At 62.5% G+C, this 23,159-nt stretch overlaps 2 protein-coding genes across 3 annotated transcripts; both read left to right on the plus strand.

Annotated features, from left to right (window-relative positions):
- The first annotated feature begins 2,361 nt into the window (after positions 1-2,361).
- On the plus strand, positions 2,362-7,226 carry LOC143164636 (Krueppel-like factor 8). Of its 2 annotated transcripts, none has more exons than XM_076347485.1 (5): positions 2,362-2,405; positions 3,590-4,136; positions 4,782-4,908; positions 5,025-5,158; positions 6,156-7,226. In XM_076347485.1, exons 2-5 carry the CDS (start codon positions 3,614-3,616, stop codon positions 6,335-6,337), a joined length of 966 nt encoding a protein of 321 aa, XP_076203600.1. In that variant the 5' UTR covers positions 2,362-2,405; positions 3,590-3,613; the 3' UTR covers positions 6,338-7,226. The 2 variants fall into 2 exon arrangements, with proteins under 2 accessions (XP_076203600.1, XP_076203599.1); XM_076347484.1 differs by lacking the exon at positions 2,362-2,405 and adding an exon at positions 2,915-3,008.
- A 2,454-nt stretch (positions 7,227-9,680) lies between these two features.
- On the plus strand, positions 9,681-13,578 carry LOC143164698 (Krueppel-like factor 8). The gene is made up of 4 exons (XM_076347619.1): positions 9,681-10,443; positions 11,100-11,226; positions 11,343-11,476; positions 13,535-13,578. Exons 1-4 carry the CDS (start codon positions 9,681-9,683, stop codon positions 13,576-13,578), a joined length of 1,068 nt encoding a protein of 355 aa, XP_076203734.1.
- Positions 13,579-23,159: the final 9,581 nt, after the last annotated feature.

Genomic DNA, 23,159 nt, shown 5'->3' on the forward strand with positions numbered 1-23,159 from the left:
TCTTAAAGGGCCCGACCCTCCTCGTGCGCGGCGTGCGTGCGTGTCGTCGTCCCCCTCGGCGGGCTGCTCGTGGAACGGGCCCGCGTGGGGCTGAGGGTGGGGTGGGGTGGGCTGGGCGGGGGGGGGGGGGGGGGGGCAGGCAGCAAGAAGGGGAGCAGGCAGGGCGGCAGGCAGGGGCCGGGCCTCCCCGCGCTGGCGGGCGGTGGCTGGGCGGGGTGGCCCCGGAGCAGATGGCGTTGGCGGGACTCGGTGCCCGCCCCCCCCCCCCCCCCCCCGGCCCCTGCTTGTGCCGCTGCCCGGGCTATAAAAAGACGGTATCGGGCGACACGCCCGCGTCCCGTGTCCCCCGTCCCCCCCCCCCCCCATCGCCGCCCGGAGCGGGCTGGGGAGAAGCCGGCGGCCGGCTGCCCGCAGCCACCCTGCCCGCAGGCAGCCACCCTGCCTGCCCGCGGCCGGGGCCGGGGCCGGGGCCGGGGCCGGGGCCGAGCGGCCGGGAGCAGACACGCTCGTAAATTCCCTCCCTCCTCCGCCCCGGGGGGGGGGGGGGGGGGGGCTTGGCTTTGGGGGAGCCGCCCCGCACCCCCAAAATATGGGGCGAGGGGAGAGGGGGGGTCTACGGGACACCCCCCCACCCGGACCCCCCCGGGGCTGGGCTGCCCCGAGCCCGTGGGGGACCATGGCGTGGGCCCGGGCAGGGCAGTACTTTTTGGGGGTGGGTGTGTGTGTCCCCCAAATTCCATCCATCCATCCATCGCCCCCCAGCCGTGGGAAGCGGGGCTGACCCCCCCCCGCGGCCCCGCGGGGGGGGGGGGATCCCCCCCGTGCTCCGTCCCCACGAGTGTGTCGTGTCGTCCCCCCCCCCCCCCCCAGCATCCCGGGCGGCCGCTGCCAGAGGGTGGAGCGGGGAGGAAATTCCTCGGGGAGGTGTGACGGCGGCGGGGTGTGCCCCCCCACGCCCACGGGTGGGGGACACGGCCCGGGGGGGGGGGGACACACACGCAGGGACCAGGCAGGGAGGGATGGAAGGCAGCTGCCCGCGTTTTCCCACGCCTGTCCGTCCATCGTCGTCTCCCCCCCCCCCCCCCCAAGGTCACCCCATGGTTTGGGGGTGCCCCACACCCCTCCCTGAGCTATTTTAGGGCAAAAAGGGGTGGGGGGCAAAATGGTGGGGCGGGGAGGGGGTGCACAGCAGCCCCCCGACGTGGGGCTTTGCAGGGGGGCTGGTGGGTGTCCCCCCTTCCACGCCTGGGTGGGTTTTGGGTGCGCCCGGGCTGAGGACGGAGCAATTCAGCTCACCGATGAAAGCCCAGTGGGGTGTGGGGGGTTCCCGGGGCGGGACAGTGAGGCTGGATTTGGGGGGGCAGCGAGGCCCCCTGCCCACCCGGCTGCCACATCTCTCACCCCCCAGCCCCGCTGGGGTGCAAGGCCCTCCCCCCCCCCGAGCGAGGCTAGGGAGGGTCCCCGGGAGGGGGTCGCCCCTTTGTGGCCCCTCCCCAAAATGGGCCTGGTTGTGGGGAGTCGTGGAGGGGCTCTGGGGGTGTGTGCTGGGGTTGGGGGTCCCCAACTGGTGGGGGGGGCAGTTGTGTGGCCGTCTGGGGGGTGTCTTGGGGAGGGGGGGAGGGTACCTGGATGTGGGTGTGTTTGGGGGGGGAGGGGGCTGGCTGGGGGGTGTGTGTTGGGGGTCCTGGTGATGTGTGGGGGTGTGTTGGGGGGGTCCCTGGCTGAGTGTGGGGGTCTTGGGGGGTCCCTGGCTGAGTGTGGGGGTGTTTAGGGGGATCCCTGCTTTTGTGGGTAGGTGTTTTGGGGGTCCTGGTGATTTGTGAGTATGGGGGGGTGTTTTGGGGGTCCCTGGCTTTGTGTGGGGGTATTGGGGGGGTTCTTGGCTGGGAGTGGGGGTGTTTGGGGGGGGTCCCTGGCTGAGAGAGTGTGTGTTGGGGGGTCCCCAGCTGAATATGTGGGTACTGGGGGGGTCTCTGGCTCTGTGTGGGGGTGTTTGGGGGTGTCCCTGGTGATATGTGTGTGGGTGTGTGTCTGGGGGGGTCCCTGGCTGCGTGTGGAGGTGCTTTGGGGGTCCCGGTGATGTGTGAGCATGGGACGGTGTGTGTTTTGGGGGTCCCTGGCTCAGCGTGGCTCTGTGTTGGTTTTGGGGGGGGGGGGGTTCCTGGCCGTGCCTGCGTGTTTTAGCCCCCCCCCCCCCCCGGCCCCCCATCTGCGTGAGAGGGCTGGGAGGCTCCCGGCTGCGTGTGTGTGTGCAGGGGGTGTGTGTGCAGGGTGTGTGCGCTGGGTGTGCCCCGGGGAGGGGCCGGGCCGGGCCGCGCGTGTGTCTGTGTGTGTGTGTGTGTGTGAGTGTGCGTGGGGGGCTCGGTGTGCCTGTCTCGGGGGGGAAGGTCTCTGCTTGCAGTCAGGTACGTGCTGGGGGTCCCTGGCCCGGGGGGGGGGGGAGGTGGGAGGGTGGTGGTGGTGCTGAGGGGGGGGGTGTCAGCGCTGGGGTGATGAAGTGCCGTTTTGCGGGGGGGGTCCTCCGCGGCGTCTGCGTGCTGGGCACCCCCACGCGTGCCCACCTACCGGAGGGACCCCAGCAAGGGGGGTGCGGGTGGTGCTGGGGGACCCTGGCGCCGCGTGCGTGTCTGCGGGGGGCCCCTCGGTTCCGCGCGTGTTGGGGTACCGCGTGTGCGCAGCGTTTCGGGGGGTGGTGGTGGTGGTGGGGGGGGGGTGTCCCGGGTGGGCCCCCGCCCGGGTGCCTCCCGCGGGGGCCGGGCCGGGCCGTGCCCGCAGCCCCTCCCTGCCGCGGCCGGGCCCTTTTAAGGAGCTCCACCCCGGGCCGAGCCAGGGTGGAGCCGCGGGGCCGTTCACACCTCTCGGCTCGGCTCGGCCCGGCTCGGCTCGGCTCGGCCCGGCCCGGCCCGGCGCGGCGCGGCCGGTGAAGCGCGGCGGGGAACATGATCCTGCCCGCGGAGGGGATGAGCGCCGCGCACCCGCGGAGGAGCCCCCCCCGCGCCGCCTGGGCGGTGAGTGACCCGCCGCCGCCTTGCCCCCGTCACCCGGGGGGGGGGGGGGGGGGAGCGGGTTGCGCGCAGCGGCGGCGCGGCCCCTTTAAGGCGCGGGGGAGGGGAGCGTGGCGGGGCCCGCCACCGCCCCGCGGGGGCCCCGCCCACTCCCCCGCCCCGCCCGGCCCTGAGGGGCGCGCGGGGGGGGGGGGGGGGGGGCGGGGCCGGCCAGCGGCACAAAGGCGCGCGGGGCGGCCGGGGGCGGGGCGTGTGGGGGCGGGGCGTGCGGGGGGGCGGGGCGTGCGGGGGGGCGGGCGCTCCCCTTCCCGCCTTCGGCTCGAGCAGCCGCCGCCGTCGTGAGGGCCGGCCGGCCTAGGCCTCGGGGGGATGCCGCTCAGCCCGCCCGGCGCCTGCGACCCGGCCCAGGGACCGGGCCGTGCACGGCCGGGGGGGCCTCTTGGCGTCCCCTCACCCAGCCAGGGCCTTGGGGCCCACCGCGGGGCGGCGTCCCTGTCCGCTGGTTGGGGGGCGGCCGGCAAGAGCCCTTCACCCCCCCCCGCCTCGGTTTCCCCGTCTCCTCACGGGCTGTGGGTCTGTCGCAGGGCCAGGGGAAGGCGACGCCTGCCATGAGCTCGTCGGCGCTGCTGGCCGAGGGCCCCCTCGACCCCCCGGTGCTGCTGGCCGACATCAAGACGGAGCCCCCCGAGGAGCTGCTGGCCAGCGACTGCGGCCAGCCCCAGGCCGAGCCCGTTGATCTCTCCCTCAACAAGTCCAAGGTGGCGGCGGCCTCGGCCCCCCCGCCGCCGCCCCCCGCCTCGATCCAGTCCTCCCCCTTGCTGGTGGCTCCCCCCCTGCCCGCTCCCGCCACCGTCTCCATCTCGCCCTCCGGCCTCAGCTCCACCTCGGCCATCCCGGCCGTCCTCTCGCCCGGCTCCATCCTGGCCTCCACGCAGGGCAGCGGCGGGCAGCAGATCCTCCACGTCATCCACACCATCCCCTCCGTCAACCTGCCCAGCAAGATGGGCAACCTCCAGACCATCCCCGTGGTGGTCCAGTCCCTCCCCGTCGTCTACACCACCATGCCCACCGATGGCGTCACCGCCATCACCGTACCCCTCATTGGGGGGGACGGCAAGAATGCTGGGTCCGGTAAGGGCACGTGGGGGGGAAACCCTGAAAATTGGGGGGGGGGAGGGTTCCACCTTGTGGAGCGGCACCCCTGAAAGGGTCTTATTTTTCTACCCTGCAGTGTCCCCCCACCCACCATCTGCCTCCCTACATCTGCCACCCTCACCCAACCCCCCCCCCAGGGCCCTCAGCCCCAGCCTGTGCCCCCCAGGGGACACGGGGAGGGCAGGAGATACTCGGGGCATGGCGCTGCCTGCCCTGCCTGCCTGCCACCCATCCTGCTGCCAGGGGCTCTGGTTTCGGTTCAGCTGCCCTCCTCCCGCCCCGTGGCCCCCCCCCCCCCCCTTTCCCCAGGACATTCCCAGCTTCCCACCTTATCCGAGCTGGGGGGGCCTGCATCTCCCCTCCTCTGGGCAGGAGCAGGCAGCCGAAAGGGGTGCCCCCCACGTCATGCCCCCCCTGTATCTCTGTGCCCCACTGCACGGGGGGCTTCTCCATCTCCCAAACTTGATTTCATATTTTTGGGGGGGAGCAGCATTTGGGGTGCTGCAGGAGCAGGGGGAGGGTTGTCCCTCTGGTGCGGGGGTGTCTTTTGGGGGGGGGGGGGGGGCGCATATCTGTTCTCTGCTCACGAGCCTCACCCCCTCCCTCCTTGTTTCTCAATAGCTTTTCTTTCCCGCCCCCCACCAGTGAAAATTGACCCGGGCTCCATGTACCCCATGGACATGAACAGCGACAGCGAGGACAGCGCCTCCGAGAGCGGCCCAGCCCCTTTCCAGGACCTCCAGAGAGAGTGAGTCTCGCCATCTGTGTGTCCCCCTCCTTGTTGTCCCCCGCTGTGTCCCCGGGTGCCCCACGGGGTCCGTGGGTGCGGGGGCCGTGCCCTCCATCCCTCCCTCCTCCCGGCAGGCCGGCGGCACGGGGACAGCGAGCCGATTCCCCCGACCTGAAGAAGCGGCGCATCCACCAGTGCGACTTTGAAGGCTGCAATAAGGTCTACACCAAAAGCTCCCACCTCAAAGCTCACCGGCGGATACACACGGGTAGGGGCCAGCGCCGCACACCCCCCTGTCCGGGAGGGTCAGGATCAGTGCCCCCGGCTCCTAATGGGCTGGGGGGCGATGGTGGTCCATCCCTGGGCTCGGGGGTGGGTCTTTGGAGGAGCTGGCACCCTGTGTTAGAGAGTGGGGAGGTTGTTTGGGGTCTCGGGGTGGCCCTTTGAGGGTGCTGGCACCCTGTGTCAAGGCTGGGGGGTGCCCTTTGTGGATGGGGGGCACTTTGGGGATGCTGGCACCCTCTGCCAGGGTTTGGGGCGGCCCCCTTTGGGGGGCACTTGGGCTCTGTGCTGGCCCTTTGGGGGTGCTGGTACCCAAGGCCATGCCTCGGGGACCCTCCTGCGCCCCGCCCCCAGGTCTGGTTATGGGGCGCTCCCTTGGGTGGCCCTGCTGGGGCTCCCCCCTCCTCGCCAGCCCCCAGTGCCCTGGGGTCCCTCTGCCAGGGAGGCCTCCCGGTGCCCCCGTCGCGTGCTTGCACCCCCCTGGTCTGGCACCCCGGGGCCCCGCGGGACCCCAGGCTCTGCCGTGGGGTGCCGCTGCAGCAGGCCCTGGAGAGGACGGTGGGGTGCTGCCGCTACAGTCGCATGCCGCCCGTGGGAGGGTGCCAGAGGCAGAGGGCACCCCCTCCCACCCATGCACGGGGAGGGCCGTAGTGAACCCAGTGGGGTGCCCCTCGCTGTCCCCCGGGGCGTGACCGGGCAATGCTGCAGGCGGGGGGATGTGCACCCCAAAACACCGTCTCGGGTCTTGCTGGCGGCGTGGGCGCGGTGCTGCGTTACGCCTAAAAGCAACACTCGTGCACCCGGTGGCGCCAATGGACCGCGCTGGGCGAGCGCCGAGGTGGGCGAGGGCTAGTGCAGAGAGGCGGAGGGGTTCGCGTGGCCGTGGTGACCCCGCTGCAGCCAAGAAACCCTGCCTTTTTTTTTCTGTAAGCGGGTGGTGGTAATTTTTGCAGTGCTGACCCCTCTCTGCTCCCCTCGTGCAGGCGAGAAGCCCTACAAATGCACCTGGGAAGGCTGCACCTGGAAGTTCGCCCGCTCCGACGAGCTGACCCGGCACTTCCGCAAGCACACGGGCATCAAGCCCTTCCGCTGCTCGGACTGTGACCGCAGCTTCTCCCGCTCCGACCACCTGGCCCTTCACCGCCGGCGGCACATCATGATGTGAGGAGCCGAGGTCCCTGGGGCACCTGGCTCGGATGGCGGGGACGGCGGTGGAAAACGGGGGCGCATCCCCCCCCTGCTCCTCCGGCTGCGGTGGAGGGACTGTGGGAGCAGAGAGGCTGAGCTCTGCCCGGCGGCGAGCGAACTGTGGCCGCTCCAGGAGCCCCACCGACGCAAGATGTAAAAAGCTGGTTTCTGGACTGGTCCTCCTTCTCCCTCGCTCCCGTTTCTTGTTTTTCCTGGGCTTCTGTGCCCCGCTGACAACGTCCGGAGGCTCCTCCTTGACTCCTCACCCGGGATTCACCCGGCAGCTGCCTCCGGACCTGCGCGTCTGCCTCTTCAGCCTCTCGCCCATCTCCATCTCGTGTGCGCGCTGTCCCCTGCCCCCTCCCAGTCCCCGTGGTCAAAATCTGGGAGCCATGGCAAGGACAGAGGCGGGGGGGGGGGCTCTGCCATCGCCCCCACGCTATAGCTGTTAGCCTCTTTCTTCTCCAGAAAGCTGCTGTCTCTCCATCCCCAGCCACCGCGTGTCCCTGTGCCTGCGGGAGAAGGGACCCTGGCACGTCACCTCTCTCTGCATCCCTCGACATGTGCTGGGCTTCACGGGAGGTGCCGGGGGCGCACAGGAGGGCCAGGAAGAAGAGAAAAAGCAAGACAGGGGGGAAAAAACCAACAACCCAACAGCAGCCCACAAACAAGACCACCACCACCACCATGAAAAAAAAGGGAAACTTTGCGGAACGTGGAACTGTGATTTTACGGAGTTTTAAGGGGGGCGGGACGGGGTGGGGAGGGCAGGGGCTGCCAGCTCTCCGGTTTTTTTGAAGACTATGGGACAGTGAACCGTTTCTAAGTTAAAAAGGCAGACTGTGGCCACACGCTTTTCTTCTTAATTGTAATGATTATTTTTGTGGGGCGCCCCCCCCCCAGCCAACCCCCTCCAGTTTCTGTAGGGGCAGCCCTGCTCTCGTGCTGGGAGGGTGGCAGGTTTCAGGGTTGGAGCCTTGGGGCTGTTGGGTGGTGGGAAGGGCGATGGGGGGCTGTGACACCCCCCCCGCCTCCCCAACCAGTACCCGTGGGGCTGGTTGGGTGGGGGGGAGCTTCCTGAAAGCTCTCTTTGAGCCCGTGCCTTTGGCTTGGGGGATGCTGGGCTGCTTGCGGAGGGGGGAACCCGTGTGGGGAGGGCCTGGCGGGGGGGGGGGGCAGAGGCCCCCATCCCCTGAAAATGACAGATGTTTGGGAAACTACTTTTCCTCTCTGCTTTCCATCCGCCGGCTGAGGTGTTTCACGGGGCAGAGCTTGTCCCCAGCCCCGCGGTGGCCCCTGACCCTCTTGGGGCTGGACACGGCCGGAGGGTAAGTGGTGTTCCCCAGGGCTCAGGATCGGGGCCAGTTCTGTTCAATATCTTTATCGATGATCTGGACGAGGGGATTGAGTGCACCCTCAGTCAGTTTGCAGACGACACCGGGTTGGGCGGGAGTGTTGATCTGCTTGAGGGTAGGAAGGCTCTGCAGAGGGACCTGGACAGGCTGGATCGATGGGCCCAGGCCAAGTGTATGAGGTTCAACAAGGCCAAGTGCCGGGTCCTGCACTTGGGTGACAACAACCCCACGCAGCGCTACAGGCTTGGGGAAGAGTGGCTGGAAAGCTGCCTGGCGGAAAAGGACCTGGGGGTGCTGGTCGACAGCCGGCTGAACATGAGCCGGCAGTGTGCCCAGGCGGCCAAGAAGGCCAATGGCATCCTGGCCTGTATCAGCAATAGTGTGGCCAGCAGGAGTAGGGAAGTGATCGTGCCCCTGTACTCGGCACTGGTGAGGCCGCACCTCGAACACTGTGTTCAGTTTTGGGCCCCTCACTACAAGAAGGACGTCGAGGTGCTGGAGCGTGTCCAGAGAAGGGCAACGAGGCTGGTGAGGGGTCTGGAGAACAAGTCTGCTGAGGAGCGGCTGAGGGAACTGGGGTTGTTTAGCCTGCAGAAAAGGAGGCTGAGGGGAGACCTCATCGCTCTCTACAACTACCTGGAAGGAGGTTGTAGCGAGGTGGGTGTCGGTCTCTTCTCCCAAGTAACAAGCGATAGGACGAGAGGAAACGGCCTCAAGTTGCACCATGGGAGGTTTAGATTGGATATTGGGAAAAATTTCTTCACCGAAAGGGTTGTCAAGCATTGGAACAGGCTGCCCAGGGAAGTGGTGGAGTCACCATCCCTGGAGGTATTTAAAAGCCGTGTAGATGTGGTGCTGAGGGACATGGTTCAGTGGTGGACTTGGCAGTGCTGGGTTAACGGTTGGACTCGATGATCTTAAGGGTCTTTTCCAACCTAAGTGATTCTGCGGTTTTGGCGAGGTCTCTGTGTGTGTGTGCATCCCTGTCCCGCTGCGGGTCCCTTCTCCCAAAGCCATGCTCACCAGCTGATTCAGCTTCTCCCAGGGCCGCACCCCCGTGTCCTTCCTTCACCCAGCATGGCCCCAAATCCGCCTGGGAAGCATTGGCCTAAAGAAGGCAAGAAACCCCAAAGGGGGAGGCTGTGAAAACCCTCGGGGTTTGGGGGCTGCTCTGTTCCTCTGAGGCTTTGGGGTCAGCACTGCTGGTGGCCCCGCGGGACCCCCGCAGCCGGGGACTCCATCTTGCCCCCCTGCTGTTTTCCAAGCCCTGGGGCAGGGGGTTGCGTTTCTCTTTTCCTTTTTGTTGTTAAAAAAACCCCCAACAACAAAACAACAAGCAATTTTAAACTCTTGAGCTGTGATATTTATACAAAACTGTTTGACGTTTTTTTCTACACAGGAATAATATTGAAAGTGGATGAGTTTCCTCCGTGTGTGTCTTGCTTTGCCGCAGCGGCGGGGCAGGGAGAGGGACCGGGACCAGGGCAAAGCGTGGGCAGCGGGAGCTCTCCTGCCTCCTCCGTGCCGGGAGGAGCGGGACCGAGCTGGGCAAAACGACGCCGTTTGGTTTAATAATCTTCCCCTTTCCCAGGAACCGAAGAAATTTCAGAGCTGTGGGAAAACGTGGCTTTTCCTTCCTTTTAAACGTCTCCAGCGGGACACTCGCCGGCGCCTTGGCCTGCCTTCGGATTCAGCAGTGACCCGTGCGATGGAGGGGGGCTGCCCTGGAGGCGAGCCCCTCAAACGCCGCTGCACACCCCCAACCCCGAGGCAGAGAAGGGGGATGAAGAACCCCTCCGAGGTGGCAATGAAGGGGGTTGGCGGTCCCCCACCGCACCCCGGCGAGCGGCCACTGCCCGCGACGGCGAGGATGGTCGTGGGCGGGCGGGTGGGCTCTCCCCTTCCCGCCTTCGGCTCGTGCCGCCACTGCCGTCGTGAGGGCCGGCCGGCCTAGGCCTCGGGGGGATGCCGCTCAGCCCGCCCGGCGCCTGCGACCCGGCCCAGGGACCAGGCCGTGCACGGCCGGGGGGGCCTCTTGGCATCCCCTCACCCAGCCAGGGCCTTGGGGCCCACCGCGGGGCGGCGTCCCTGTCCGCTGGTTTTGGGGCGGCCGGCAAGAGCCCTTCGCCCCCCCCCCGCCTCGGTTTCCCCGTCTCCTCATGGGCTGTGGGTCTGTCGCAGGGCCAGGGGAAGGCGACGCCTGCCATGAGCTCGTCGGCGCTGCTGGCCGAGGGCCCCCTCGACCCCCCGGTGCTGCTGGCCGACATCAAGACGGAGCCCCCCGAGGAGCTGCTGGCCAGCGACTGCGGCCAGCCCCAGGCCGAGCCCGTTGATCTCTCCCTCAACAAGTCCAAGGTGGCGGCGGCCTCGGCCCCCCCGCCGCCGCCCCCCGCCTCGATCCAGTCCTCCCCCTTGCTGGTGGCTCCCCCCCTGCCCGCTCCCGCCACCGTCTCCATCTCGCCCTCCGGCCTCAGCTCCACCTCGGCCATCCCGGCCGTCCTCTCGCCCGGCTCCATCCTGGCCTCCACGCAGGGCAGCGGCGGGCAGCAGATCCTCCACGTCATCCACACCATCCCCTCCGTCAACCTGCCCAGCAAGATGGGCAACCTCCAGACCATCCCCGTGGTGGTCCAGTCCCTCCCCGTCGTCTACACCACCATGCCCACCGATGGCGTCACCGCCATCACCGTACCCCTCATCGGGGGCGACGGCAAGAACGCTGGGTCCGGTAAGGGCACGTGGGGGGGAAACCCTGAAATTTGGGGGGTGGGGGGTCCCCTGGAAGGGATCAGATTTTTCCACCCTGGGGTGTCATCTCCACCCACCTAACATCTGCCTCCCAATATCTGCCACCTTCACCAAAAGGATGGGTTCCCAAAAGTCCCCCTGAGCTCCCCCAGGGCCCTCAGCCCCAGCCTGTGCCCCCCAGGGGACACGGGGAGGGCAGGAGATACTCTGGGCATGGCGCTGCCTGCCCTGCCTGCCTGCCACCCATCCTGCTGCCAGGGGCTCTGGTTTCGGTTCAGCTGCCCTCCTCCCGCCCCATGGCCCCCCCCACGCCCTTTCCCCAGGACATTCCCAGCTTCCCACCTTATCCCAGCTGGGGGGCCTGCATCTCCCCTCCTCTGGGCAGGAGCAGGCAGCCGAAAGGGGTGCCCCCCATGTCATGCCCCCCCGTATATCTGTGCCCCACCGTGCGGGGGGCTTCTCCATATCCCAAACTTGATTTTATTTTTTTTTGGGTGGAGCACCATCTGGGGCGCTGCAGGAGCAGGGGGAGGGTTGTCCCTCTGGTGCAGGGGTGTCTTTTTTAGGGTGTGTGTGTGTGTGTGTCTCTGTTCTCTGCTCATGAGCCTCACCCCCTCCCTCCTTGTTTCTCAATAGCTTTTCTTTCCCGCCCCCCACCAGTGAAAATTGACCCGGGCTCCATGTACCCCATGGACATGAACAGCGACAGCGAGGACAGCGCCTCCGAGAGCGGCCCAGCCCCTTTCCAGGACCTCCAGAGAGAGTGAGTCTCGCCATCTGTGTGTCCCCCTCCTTGTTGTCCCCCGCTGTGTCCCCGGGTGCCCCACAGGGTCCGTGGGTGCGGGGGCCGTGCCCTCCATCCCTCCCTCCTCCCGGCAGGCCGGCGGCACGGGGACAGCGAGCCGATTCCCCCGACCTGAAGAAGCGGCGCATCCACCAGTGCGACTTTGAAGGCTGCAATAAGGTCTACACCAAAAGCTCCCACCTCAAAGCTCACCGGCGGATACACACGGGTAGGGGCCAGCGCCACACCCCCCCTGTCCGGGAGGGTCAGGATCAGTGCCCCCGGCTCCTAATGGGCTGGGGGGCGATGGCGGTCCGTCCCTGGGCTCGGGGGTGGGTCTTTGGGGGAGCTGGCACCCTGTGTTAGAGAGTGGGGAGGTCGTTTGGGGTCTCGGGTGGCCCTTTGAGGGTGCTGGCACCCTGTGTCAAGGCTGGGGGGTGCCCTTTGTGGATGGGGGGCACTTTGGGGATGCTGGCACCCTCTGCCAGGGTTTGGGGTGGCCCCCTTTGGGGGGCACTTGGGCTCTGTGCTGGCCCTTTGGGGGTGCTGGTACCCAAGGCCATGCCTCGGGGACCCTCCTGCGCCCCGCCCCCAGGTCTGGTTATGGGGCGCTCCCTTGGGTGGCCCTGCTGGGGCTCCCCCCTCCTCGCCAGCCCCCAGTGCCCTGGGGTCCCTCTGCCAGGGAGGGCTCCCGGTGCCCCCGTCGCGTGCTTGCACCCCCCTGGTCTGGCACCCCAGGGCCCCGCGGGACCCCAGGCTCTGCCGTGGGGTGCCGCTGCAGCAGGCCCTGGAGAGGACGGTGGGGTGCTGCTGCTACAGTCACACGCCGCCCATGGGAGGGTGCCAGAGGCAGAGGGCACCCCCTCCCACCCATGCACGGGGAGGGCCGTAGTGAACCCAGTGGGGTGCCCCTCGCTGTCCCCCGGGGCGTGACCGGGCAATGCTGCAGGCGGGGGGATGTGCACCCCAAAACACCGTCTCGGGTCTTGCTGGCGGCGTGGGCGCGGTGCTGCGTTACGCCTAAAAGCAACACTCGTGCACCCGGTGGCGCCAATGGACCGCGCTGGGCGAGCGCCGAGGTGGGCGAGGGCTAGTGCAGAGAGGCGGAGGGGTTCGCGTGGCCGTGGCGATCCCGGCGAGACCTGCGGCTGCCGGGGAGCGCGCCACCGGGCTGCGAACGGCCCCCGGCCCGGCCCGGCTCAGCCTCGGCGTCCCCCGAACCCATCCGCAAAAGCGCTTGTTTTCTCTCCCAAATTAACAAGAGAAACCACTGTGTCCCCGCACAGGGACGCTGGCGGTGACGGTGGCTGGGACAGAGGTGGGGTTGCACCCAGAAGGGGTGCTGAGACCTGGTGGGGGAGAAACTCCCTGCACCGATGACGGAGACCCCTCCGGCTGCAAGCGGGTGGCACGTAGCACCCGTGTGTCCCCACGTCACCCCGCCCAGCTGCCGACCACGGCTTTGTCATTCCCCCAGAGAGGAAAACTGTGTCAGCGGCTTTTCTCGGGTGCCAGTGCTGGCTGAGCCCATGGTGGCAGGAACGTGGTTTTGGGGCAAAGTGCCTTTTTCCCTGTTTTTCCCCCCCTGCCCGTCCCCGTTCCCCCTGTTTTCCCAACGGCGGGTGCGATGCCGGGGGCCCCGCGGGGTGATGGATGCTCGCTGGGGGCTGGGAGGAGGAGGAGGAGGCTGAGGAGGGGGAGCCCAGACCTGCTGCAGCTCTGCGTGAACGTGCTCTGGGTTTTGCAATGTCCCCGTGCCGAGGAGCCGCTGCCGCCGGGCCCTGGCAGCCGTAAATATTTACCCTGGTGACGGGGGGGGGCAGGATGGGATGGGGGTGCCCGGTGTGTCTCTGCAGGCAGCGCCCTCCACCGCCCCCCAATTCGTGCAGAGCTGCTTCCCCAGCCCATTGTGGCCTGGGGACGCCCCGCAATGTCTGGGGCTCTTGGACCCTGCCAAGCCAGCCCTGCCCTTGCACCACCGCCAAACAAGCCGCCAGCTGCCCGTCCCTCTGCCCGTCCGTCTGTCCTGCTTTGCCTCTGCCGCGTGTGGCCAGGGCCGGGCGGTTGGCTGGAGCGTGACAGCCCAAGTGTCATTATCGAGGCGAGGCAAACACTCTAGCCCCTGAGCAAACATCCCCCCTGCCGCGATCCGCTTGCCTCACCACTGCTGACGGATGAGCTCGGGAAGCCCTCGGAGCACCCCCACCCATGCTGGCACCCCTTCACGGGACCCCCGTGCTCCGTCCGTCTCCAATTTCACCCCCTTCATCCTTTCTTCTGCCTCTAGGAGACCTTTTGCGGCGCTGGACCTCAGCACCCCCGGTCCCTTAGCAGGGCAGAGCCGTACGGGCAGATGAATTGTCGGTGTAGGCTGGGGTGGGCGGTGGGAAGGTGGGGTGAAGCCCCCAGCTCTTGGGAGGAGGCACAGAGTTGTGGGGTTGTGGGTGTGGGGGTCACACAGGGTCCTGTGTCAAACGCGTGTGGCAAAGGGACATCAGTCCTCTCTCCAGCGTGGGCGTCGCCCTGCACTGGAAGAAGGTGCTGAGATCCGGCCAAAAAGGCAGTAGGGTGCTAACCCCTCCCCAGGGGTTGATATCATAGAATCATAGAATAGTTTGGGTTGGAGGGGACCATAGAGATCATCCTAGTTCCAACCCCCCTGCCATGGGCAGGGACATCTTCCACTAGACCCGGTTGCTCAAAGCCCCGTCCAACCTGGCCTTGAACATTTCCAGGGATGGGGCATCCACAACTTCTCTGGGCAACCTGTTCCAGTGCCTCACCACCCTCATCGTGAAGAATTTCTTTCTTATATCTAATCTAAATCTACCCTCTTTCAGTTTAAAGCCATTGCCCCTTGTCCTATCACCACATGCCCTTGTAAAAAGCCCCTCTCCAGCTTTCTTGTAGGCCCCCTTCAGGTACTGGAAGGCTGCTATAAGGTCTCCCCAGAGCTTTCCCTTCTCCAGGCTGAACAACCTCAACTCTCTCAGCCTGTCCTCATAGGAGAGGTGCTCCAGCCCTCTGATGATCTTCGTGGCCCTCCTCTGGACTCGCTCCAACGGGTCCATGTCATTCTTATGCTGGGGGCCCCAGAGCTGAACGCAGTGCTCCAGGTGGGGTCTCACCAGAGTGGAGTAGAGGGGCAGAATCCCCTCCCTCGACCTGCTGGCCACGCTGCTTTGGATGCAGCCCAGGATACGATTGGCCTTCTGGGCTGCAAGCGCACATTGCTGGGTCATGTTGAGCTTCTCATCAACCAACACCCCCAAGTCCTTCTCCTCAGGGCTGCTCTCAATCCATTCTCTGCCCAGCCTGTATTTGTGCTTGGGATTGCCCCAACCCATGTGCAGGACCTTGTGCTTGGCCTTGTTGAACTTCATGAGGTTCGCACAGGCCCACCTCTCAAGCCTGGCAAGGTCCCACTGATTGGCATCCCTTCCCTCTGGATAGCATTCCTTCCCTCCAGTGTATCGGCTGAACATGAGCCGGCAGTGTGCCCAGGCGGCCAAGAAGGCCAATGGCATCCTGGCCTGTATCAGCAATAGTGTGGCCAGCAGGAGTAGGGGAGTGATCGTGCCCCTGTACTCGGCACTGGTGAGGCCGCACCTCGAACACTGTGTTCAGTTTTGGGCCCCTCACTACAAGAAGGACGTTGAGGTGCTGGAGCGTGTCCAGAGAAGGGCAACGAGGCTGGTGAGGGGTCTGGAGAACAAGTCTGATGAGGAGCGGCTGAGGGAGCTGGGGTTGTTTAGCCTGGAGAAGAGGAGGCTGAGGGGAGACCTCATCGCTCTCTACAACTCCCTGAGAGGAGGTTGTAGCGAGGTGGGGGTCGGTCTCTTCTCCCAAGTAACAAGCGATAGGACGAGAGGAAACGGCCTCAAGTTGTGCCAGGGGAGGTTTAGATTGGACAAGAGGAAAAATTTCTTTACTGAAAGAGTGGTTAAACATTGGAACAGGCTGCCCAGGGAAGTGGTTGAGTCACCATCCCTGGAAGTATTTAAAAGCCGTGTAGATGAGGTGCTTAGGGACATGGTTTAGTGCGTGGTGGTGTTGGGTCAATGGTTGGACTCGATGATCTTAGAGGTCTTTTCCAACCTCAGTGATTCTATGATTCTATGACTACACCACACAGCTTGGTGTCGTCGGCAAACTTGCTGAGGGTGCACTCAATTCCACTGTCCATGTCACCGACAAATGTTAAACAGCGCTGGTCCTAATACCGACCCCTGAGGAACACCACTAGTCACTGGTCTCCACTTGGACATTAAGTCATTGACCACAACTCTTTGAGTGCGACCATCCAGCCAATTCCTTATCCACCGAGTAGTCCATCTGTTAAACTCATGTCTTTCCAATTTAGAGACAAGAATGTCATGCAGGACAGTGTCAAATGCTTTGCACAAGTCCAGGTAGATGACATCAGTTGCTCTTCCCTTATCCACCAACGCTGTAACCCTGTTGTAGAAGGCCACCAAATTTGTCAGGCATGATTTGCCCTTAGCAAAGCCATCACCATCTCATGAGGTCCAGGCTCTGCTTCCTCCCAGCCTGCTCTCCTGTGTAAAGCCCTGAGGGTGCTAACTGGCCTTAATTGCTCTAAGCAGCCTCACCTGAGACCTCCACCCCACACCCATGGGCCCAGGAACCCATTTAAGCTCAGCCTGGGGCCTCCAGCTCCTCCCTGAGCTGTGTTGTAGCTGTCTCAGCACCAGCACAGCCATGGACACTGCTGGTTCCCCAGCTTGACCTCGGCCCTGTCTCATCGCTGCCAACCTGGGCCTGCCGGCTGGGTTGTCACTCCCATGGGAGCTGCTGGCCGTCACTGTGCCCCACGCATGGGGCCGTGCGTCTCGTGACCTCCACGGTGAGGCTGCAGGCAGCAGTTGGCAAAGCTTCTTGACCCTGAAGCCATCCAGGACCTGTTCTGGAGGCAGCAGGGCTGAATCTTGATGCTGTGACGCCCCCAGGTGACTTTGCCACGTGTCCGAGAGCCTCCAATACCTTCTTGATGTCCAACCAACACCATCAAGAAGTTCCCTTCAGCCTCTGCTTGTGCCCAGGCCAAGAGCAAGGTGAACCCCAGGAAAGTCTGTGCCACCCTTTCTTGGGGCGAGTGGTGCCTGAGCTTCAGCAAAGGGCCTCAGTGGCCCCAGGGCCACAAGACCCCGTGGCATGAGGGGGGCGTCCAACACCGTGTCCCCTGGGTGGATTCTCCAGTGTCTGGGTGGGGTTGTGCTCATTGCCTGGCTTTTCCCTCGGTGGGTGTTGGAGGGGTTTCCCTGTGCTGTTGGGGCAGGCCTGGGCTTTGCTACAGCTCTTGCCGTTGCCTTTATTTTTTGGGCATCGCTCTTCCAGGTGGGGCTCGGGGAGGGCAGATAGTTAAAACCCCTCCGTATATATCATGTCTCCGTTGTTCTGGGTTTATTCATGCTTTGTGTGGGGCTGGTGAGATAGACCCTGTTGCAGGACCCCCAGGTCCATCTCTGCAGCCCGGGGCTGGAGCAGCTCGGGTGGAAGCACAGGGGAAACCCCCCTTGTTGTTTTCCGGGTTTGGCAAAGGTCCAAGGCTGGGTTTCTGGGGGGAAGAAGGCAGAAGGCAGATATCTTCCCCTTCCATCCACCCTGCCATTTATCCCGGGAACACAACTCAGCCCCAGGCCCTTCTGCTTCCTCACCGCCCCTCCTCCTCTCCCAGGAAAGCCTGGGGTAGCTGCTGAATTTCCCTGCCTGGGCGTGCGATACCTCCCTGTGCTCCAGCACCGCCCGGCTGGGGACACTGGGGGCCTCCTCGGGGCTCTTTCCCCATCACCCAGCTGCCCTTTTCCCCAGCCTCTCCTTATGTCACGGCCAGGCTCAGAATTTAGCAATCCTAAAATTGCTTCCCCCCCCCACCCCCTGCCCCCACCATGAGCAATGGCTGCGTGGGGGATTGCAGCCTGCCGGGGGGTCCCCGCTTGGCTGGTGGCATCCCCACCTCCCTGGGACATGCAATGGTGTGGCGACGCCTTCGTCCCATGGGACGTGATGCTCATCCATCTCCTTGCTCCGGGGTCACCCGAGGTCCCCCCAGCCGGTTTCTTGGCCCCTTCCTGGTCCCGGCTTGCGCCAGGCAGGGGGTTGCCGGGGGCCTCTCCCGCCTGCCAGCCCAGCACTGCTCAGACTGGTTTAGCAAGTGGATGGGGCGGCCGCTTTTCCTTTGAAGGGCTCCCAGGAAGGATTCGATGGCTGGAAACCTCCCGAGGAGGAGAAAGGAAAAGACAAAAATAGGTGGTTTTGGGTTTCGGTGGGGGAGCAGGGAAGGCGAGGCGGTGGGTTGCTCCAGCAGCTTTGCAGACCTTTGTCTCCTGCTGGTGGTGAAAGGCAAGCGGGGGGGGTGTCCCCCTTCCCTGGCCAGTGTGTGTCTCCCACAAGGCTCCCGACCAGCACCGAGGCTGAACCAGGAGCTCCTGGCCCAAATCTGGCGTGGTCTTGCCCCAGGGAGGCAGATTCAGAGAAGACTTGGGGATGTCCACCATGGCGCAGCGAGAGGTGGGTGCTCCAGCCACTGCTTTGGGGGTGGATGGATGAGTTTGGGGGCTGCAGCAGGGTGAAAAAAAGCTGCTGCAGGAGGAAAGCAAGGCTCAGCGACACCCAGCCAGGGTCTGGCCCCCCTTCCCCTGCCCCACGTGCCTGCCACCACCTCCTTGGTGGGACGTGCTGTGGCACCCCGGCCAGGGATGGGACCCCGGCCAGGGGTGTGACCGGGGCTGTGATGCTGGGCTGTCACCCATGCGGGGTGGCTCCTGGGGCTCCCTTGTGACCCAACCCAGTGGTGGCTGGTCCCCACCAACTGGTGAGGTCTGAGGATGGGTGCAAGCCCCTGGGGCTCAGCCAGTGCTGCTGGGGGTGCCTCTGGCTGCCAGCAGTGCCTGGGATAGTTTGGGAGGTGGGATGGTTTGGGAGGTGGGAGCTGAGATTTATTTCACAACCTGATCCAGATTTCCTCAAAGTTCAGAGCCTTTCCTGCCTTTTAGCTCAAAACTCTGTAACTCAGTCCAGGGCTTCACCTCCTGGCTCCTGCACCCTCTGCTCACTGGTGAGAGGAGGACCCGGGTGTCCTTCCTCACCATTCCCATGAACCCTGAGTGCTCGATCCCCATCCCCACCCAGTGCTGGGCGGGGGGATCAGGGTCTGGCTCCCCAGTTCTCCCGCACCAACCACCAGCAAGCCCCATCCCCTCCTTTGCATTGCAAAGAGGAGACTTCAGCTACCGCCCTTGGTTTGGGAGCCCCTTTCAGCTCCACCACGGACCCTCCTTCACCCCCTTCACAGGGTCTCCCTTCCCCAAACCCCCTTCAGCATCTCAGCGTCAGCTTTCCCCCGCAGAAGGGGGTTCTGTACCCAAGGAACGATGGGAGGAAAGTGGGCTGCGTAGCCGGGTCACGGGAGAGCTGCCGTTATCGCTTGTACCTCGCTCGAGCAAGATATGCTGTCCTCGGTATTGCGTGGCATGTGGGGACAAAATGGGACCTTAGACCAGCGCTGGTCGGGGTACGCCTGGCTCCGTGGGTGCAGCATGGTGGGGCCTCCTTGGAGGCTGTGGCGGGGGCATACAGAGCAAAGTGCCCGGTGGCATTGGTAGACTCAAGGTCATTTCCCTTCCCGCGGGGCCGGCGGCAGATAAGGGCGCTGCGGATGGCTTTGGCCATCCCTGAAACAAAAAGCTGCTCCGCCTTGGGAAATCGCTGCCAGGTCGATCACCACTGGGCAGGCGCAGCCCGGCGTGCGCCCCGCTTCCAGGAGTGGGGTTCATCTGGCCCCGTTGCTGCAAGCCCACACTCTGGTGATGGGATGGAGAGAAAAGTAACTCTTTTGATTTATAAATTTTATCATCACTAGGTAAAATTCCAAAACTTCCCAGTTGGTAACCAAGAAAATATAAATATTTTCCTGAAAACTTTCTTTTATCTTTATTTATACTTACTCCCAGTGACATTGAATGATGAACAATATGATAGACCACTGCATGAAGATGAATAGGGTTTTTACACCCCACCACCAAATCATCCATGTAGGCAAAAATAAAAATATGGTCAAATTGCTTCCTATGATACTGAACAAGTAATGTTGATAATAAAGACAAGAGAAATGGGCTAAAGCCAATCCTCATAGGAATATTCCTAAAGCCCATGATTGTGGGGTGCAACAACAGTTTGTGGTTTTGTAACAGCAACAAGGTTTGCTGTTCGTACAACTCTGGATTTTCTTGCAGCACTAATTTGAGATGCAATTCTCTGGACAATCTCCATCTAGTAGAGGGGGACATACAGGTATATAACCTTTATAATCCAGGTACCCCAACAGTAACAAAGTGACGAGCATTAGGATTAAAAGGAATATGATAAAAAGCTGCAGAGACATCCAACGATGCCCAGGACATTCCTCGGGGCAATAACTGGGACAATGCCCTGAGGTTTGGGCAAGCAAGCTTAGGCCAGCACACTTTATGGGGTTTCCTTGAAAACAGAGAAGTCCACCACCCGTCTAGCTTCTGTAGTGTTTCTAGGACTTTTGGCCACAAGAAAGCAGCCCCCGTTAACCCTGATAACAATACGACCAGCCACGGGGACATTTCTGATTTTACTATGATAGGTGTACGTTCTATACGTGCAGACGCTCTCTCCTGTTGTGATATCTCTAGGGATGTCCCTGTGGCACTGCGGGATGCTGTTCCAGAGGCCAGTAAGGGTAAACCATTCCTGGACGTCACAACAGGCCTTACAAATTTGTTTTGTGACTGGAAACTCCTTGGGGGGGTGTGTGTGTTTTACCTTTACCCATGCCACATTTGCTCTGTTGATCGCTGCTTGTAATTCTTCCTCGTTTCTTGCATCTCCCATTTCTTGCTTCAGTTTCTGGAATGCTGCCGGATCCAGCACCTGTAAAGAATCTTGAGACCCCAGTCCCGCTTCTTCTGCCAGAGCACCCTGCTGCATTTGCATTAGCACATCCACCCTGTTCCCGGGCAATTCCCTACGGATGGGGGTGGTTGTCCCAGAAGTACTTGTGGTTGAGGTGGTGCTGGAGGATGTTCCTTCTTCTTTAGTCCAGTGAGGACCTTTGCTGCATCTTGTATCAGTTGGGTCCTTGCCCCAGTCAAGTCCAAGTTCATGGGATTTATCAGGTACCCATGATTCCCTGAGATACCATCTTCTGTCTTGTTCCCATTCCTGAGATGGAATCTCGGGAATAGTTCCTTCGTATCCTTGTTGATGTTGATACCAATTTTTTTCCGTTTGAAATTGAGGGGCTAATAGCCCTATTACGCCTCCCATCCGTAGGCGGTAAGCTACACTCCAAAGCGTAGAGTTTTCCCCAACGCTCCCAGGACTTATTACTGCCTTTTCTATAAAGAATACCTGCCTCAAAAAGATTATCTAGGTAGTCAGCACACATGACCAGATGAAGTAACGATGCCTCATATTTATTTTTGATGGCACAAAATAACGGCAAATAAGTTGCACTTCGTACATATAAGTGTGCAGGTAGCAGTAAGGACCACCTTCTACCTGGTGTGGCTGGTTTACAATTTTCTTCTAAGAAAGAAGGAGATTGAGGAATTTTCCAGTCCTTATTAAATTTTGATTCAGGATTGTGATATAGGCCTCCAAAGTCCTTAACGATGTGTAAGGTGGGCTGATCACTTTTTGGGAGATGGAGATCTTCTGCGCAGGGAATTTGAACAACTGCTTCTTCTAGGAGATCTAGATGGAATTCTTGGTGATCTTCTCCTTGGTCTGTGACAGTGCTCAGGTCGGGATGAAAGAATGGGTGCATTCGGTGGTCTATATGCAGCAGGAGTTCTCATCCAGGTTCCATGGGATATTATAAATTCAATAACACAATTGTCCCCAAATTCTAAGCAAGATAAATGGAACCAAAATTGTCTCCTGAGCCTAATAGCTAAATTTGCATCTGAATGTCGCATAAGTTCAGCAGCTAGACTTTCATCAGGTATTAACTCTAGTATTTTCTGCCCAAAGTTCTTATATTCATAATAACATACCAGAGCGTTCCTCAAGGCTGTACGATGAGGAGTGTGATCGTCTAGCTGCTTTCCAAGATGGGCTTCAGTTGTTGCTACCAACTCCTCCAAAGATGGAAAGATGGCACTGCAGAGCCAGCCCCACGCCTGCCTTTGCACGGTGCAACCCTGCTGCCTGTGCCCCTCGCACCCCGGGACCCCCGCCCTCAGCTGCGAGCATCCAGCTTTTGTTGCGTGGTGGGTTTCAATTTCCATGCGTGGTTCTGCAAGGCTTGGTGGAGATGTACTCCATCTCCCTGGCACCACCTAGGAGCCCATCCTGTCCCTGGTATCTGCTCCAGCAGCAGCACGGCTTCCCTGGAAAGCAAAGCCACGGCGGGGAGATGCTCCTGGCAAAGCCCGAGCTGTTCCCGCTTGTTTGCTTTTCCAAGGGCTCAACATTTCTGCCTGTCCCGTCCCCTTGCTGTGAGAGCTGAACTTTCCCTTGTTCAGCACAAGCGTCTCCTCGGGAGGACCTGGACGTCGGTCCAAAGTCTCCCATCGATAGAAACCGTTCGTATTTGTTGCGCGTTTATGCTGCCGGAAGCCGGCGGTTGTTAAAACCTGGCTGATCCCTATCCCACACTGCTTTCCCTGTGTTTATTAAGGGCCTCATCCTGCTCAGGGCAAAGTTTTCTCACAACTGGAGGATGTTTTATGCCAGCTCTCTAGACCTGGTGCCCTTGGGGAAGGTGTTTTCCAAGCAGCGTTTCGGAGCCACCACCCCTCGCCCTGCTCTCTGGGATGCTCAGCCCCCAGCTGATGCTTTTCGGACCCTGGCATGGGGGAATGCCAGCTGCAAGGCACCAAAGCTCGCCGGCCATGGCTCCTGGCATCGTTTGAACGATCACAAGCCTCGACCACGTGTGTGGCTGGTGTGAAGTCCCCGTGGCCCCCCGTGCTCGCCGGGGTGGCAGCAACCCCATGGGAATAGGCTTTCCCCTTCCCTGGCGGGAGCTCAGCTCCCTTCCCTTTGGATGTGGGGGGGTGTGTGTGTGTGTGTCGAACAGCCTTAGCCCCCCCGCCCACTCCACCCTATTTCTGTGGTCCCCGAGTCCCCTGAAGGTGCCGGGGATGTCCTGGGAGGGGGTGACAGCAGCAGCCCCCCTGCAAGGGCGCAGCCTATGCGGGATCCTGCCCAGGAGCCACCAGAAAGTGGGGAAGGGAGGTCTCAGGGCTGATTTGGGGTGGATGAGCACGGAGGGGGAGAGAAGACCCTGCGACCGGGCTCTTACTTAGCCTGTCACAGTACAGCGCCTCGGGAAGGTGCTGGGGAGAGTTGGGGCTGGATGTGTCTGGAGGAGAAATGGCTTTTTTTTGCCTTCCCCCCCCCCCCCCCCCCCCCCGAAAGGTGATTTTTATTCCCTTGTTGCTCTGGCTTTTTACACTCCTTTCTTGCCCCTCTCTCAAACAGAGAAACCCAAACACAGTTGCTTGGTTTCTCCGTAGGAGCTGAGCTGGAAAGCACTGTGCCCTTGTATCTGCACCTTTTAAACTTTTCCTTTGTTGTTGTGGCGTTGGTTTTTTCCCCCAAGGTTTATCCCTTTTCCCCTTCACTTAACCTATTTATTTTTGATCCTTCCCTTTTTCTCCCCCGGGAATGAGAAGTGTGAACAAGCAGGAATCTCCTTGTCTCTAAAAATCACTTTTCGTGCAAAATTCAACCGTTCATTGGAGAAAGGCATTTTCTCATTAAAAAAAAAAGCCATTGCTTTTAAAAACTAAAATAAACCCCTTGTTTCAGCGCAGGGGATTCAATCTGGGAGAGAGTTTCCCTGCTGTGGGACCCTGGCGGGGGGTCCGGGGTTGGGGTGGCACGAGTGGGACCGAGTCCCTCCGTCCCAG

Source organism: Aptenodytes patagonicus, chromosome 9 (assembly GCF_965638725.1).
Source record: "Aptenodytes patagonicus chromosome 9, bAptPat1.pri.cur, whole genome shotgun sequence".
Classification (NCBI taxonomy): domain Eukaryota; kingdom Metazoa; phylum Chordata; class Aves; order Sphenisciformes; family Spheniscidae; genus Aptenodytes; species Aptenodytes patagonicus.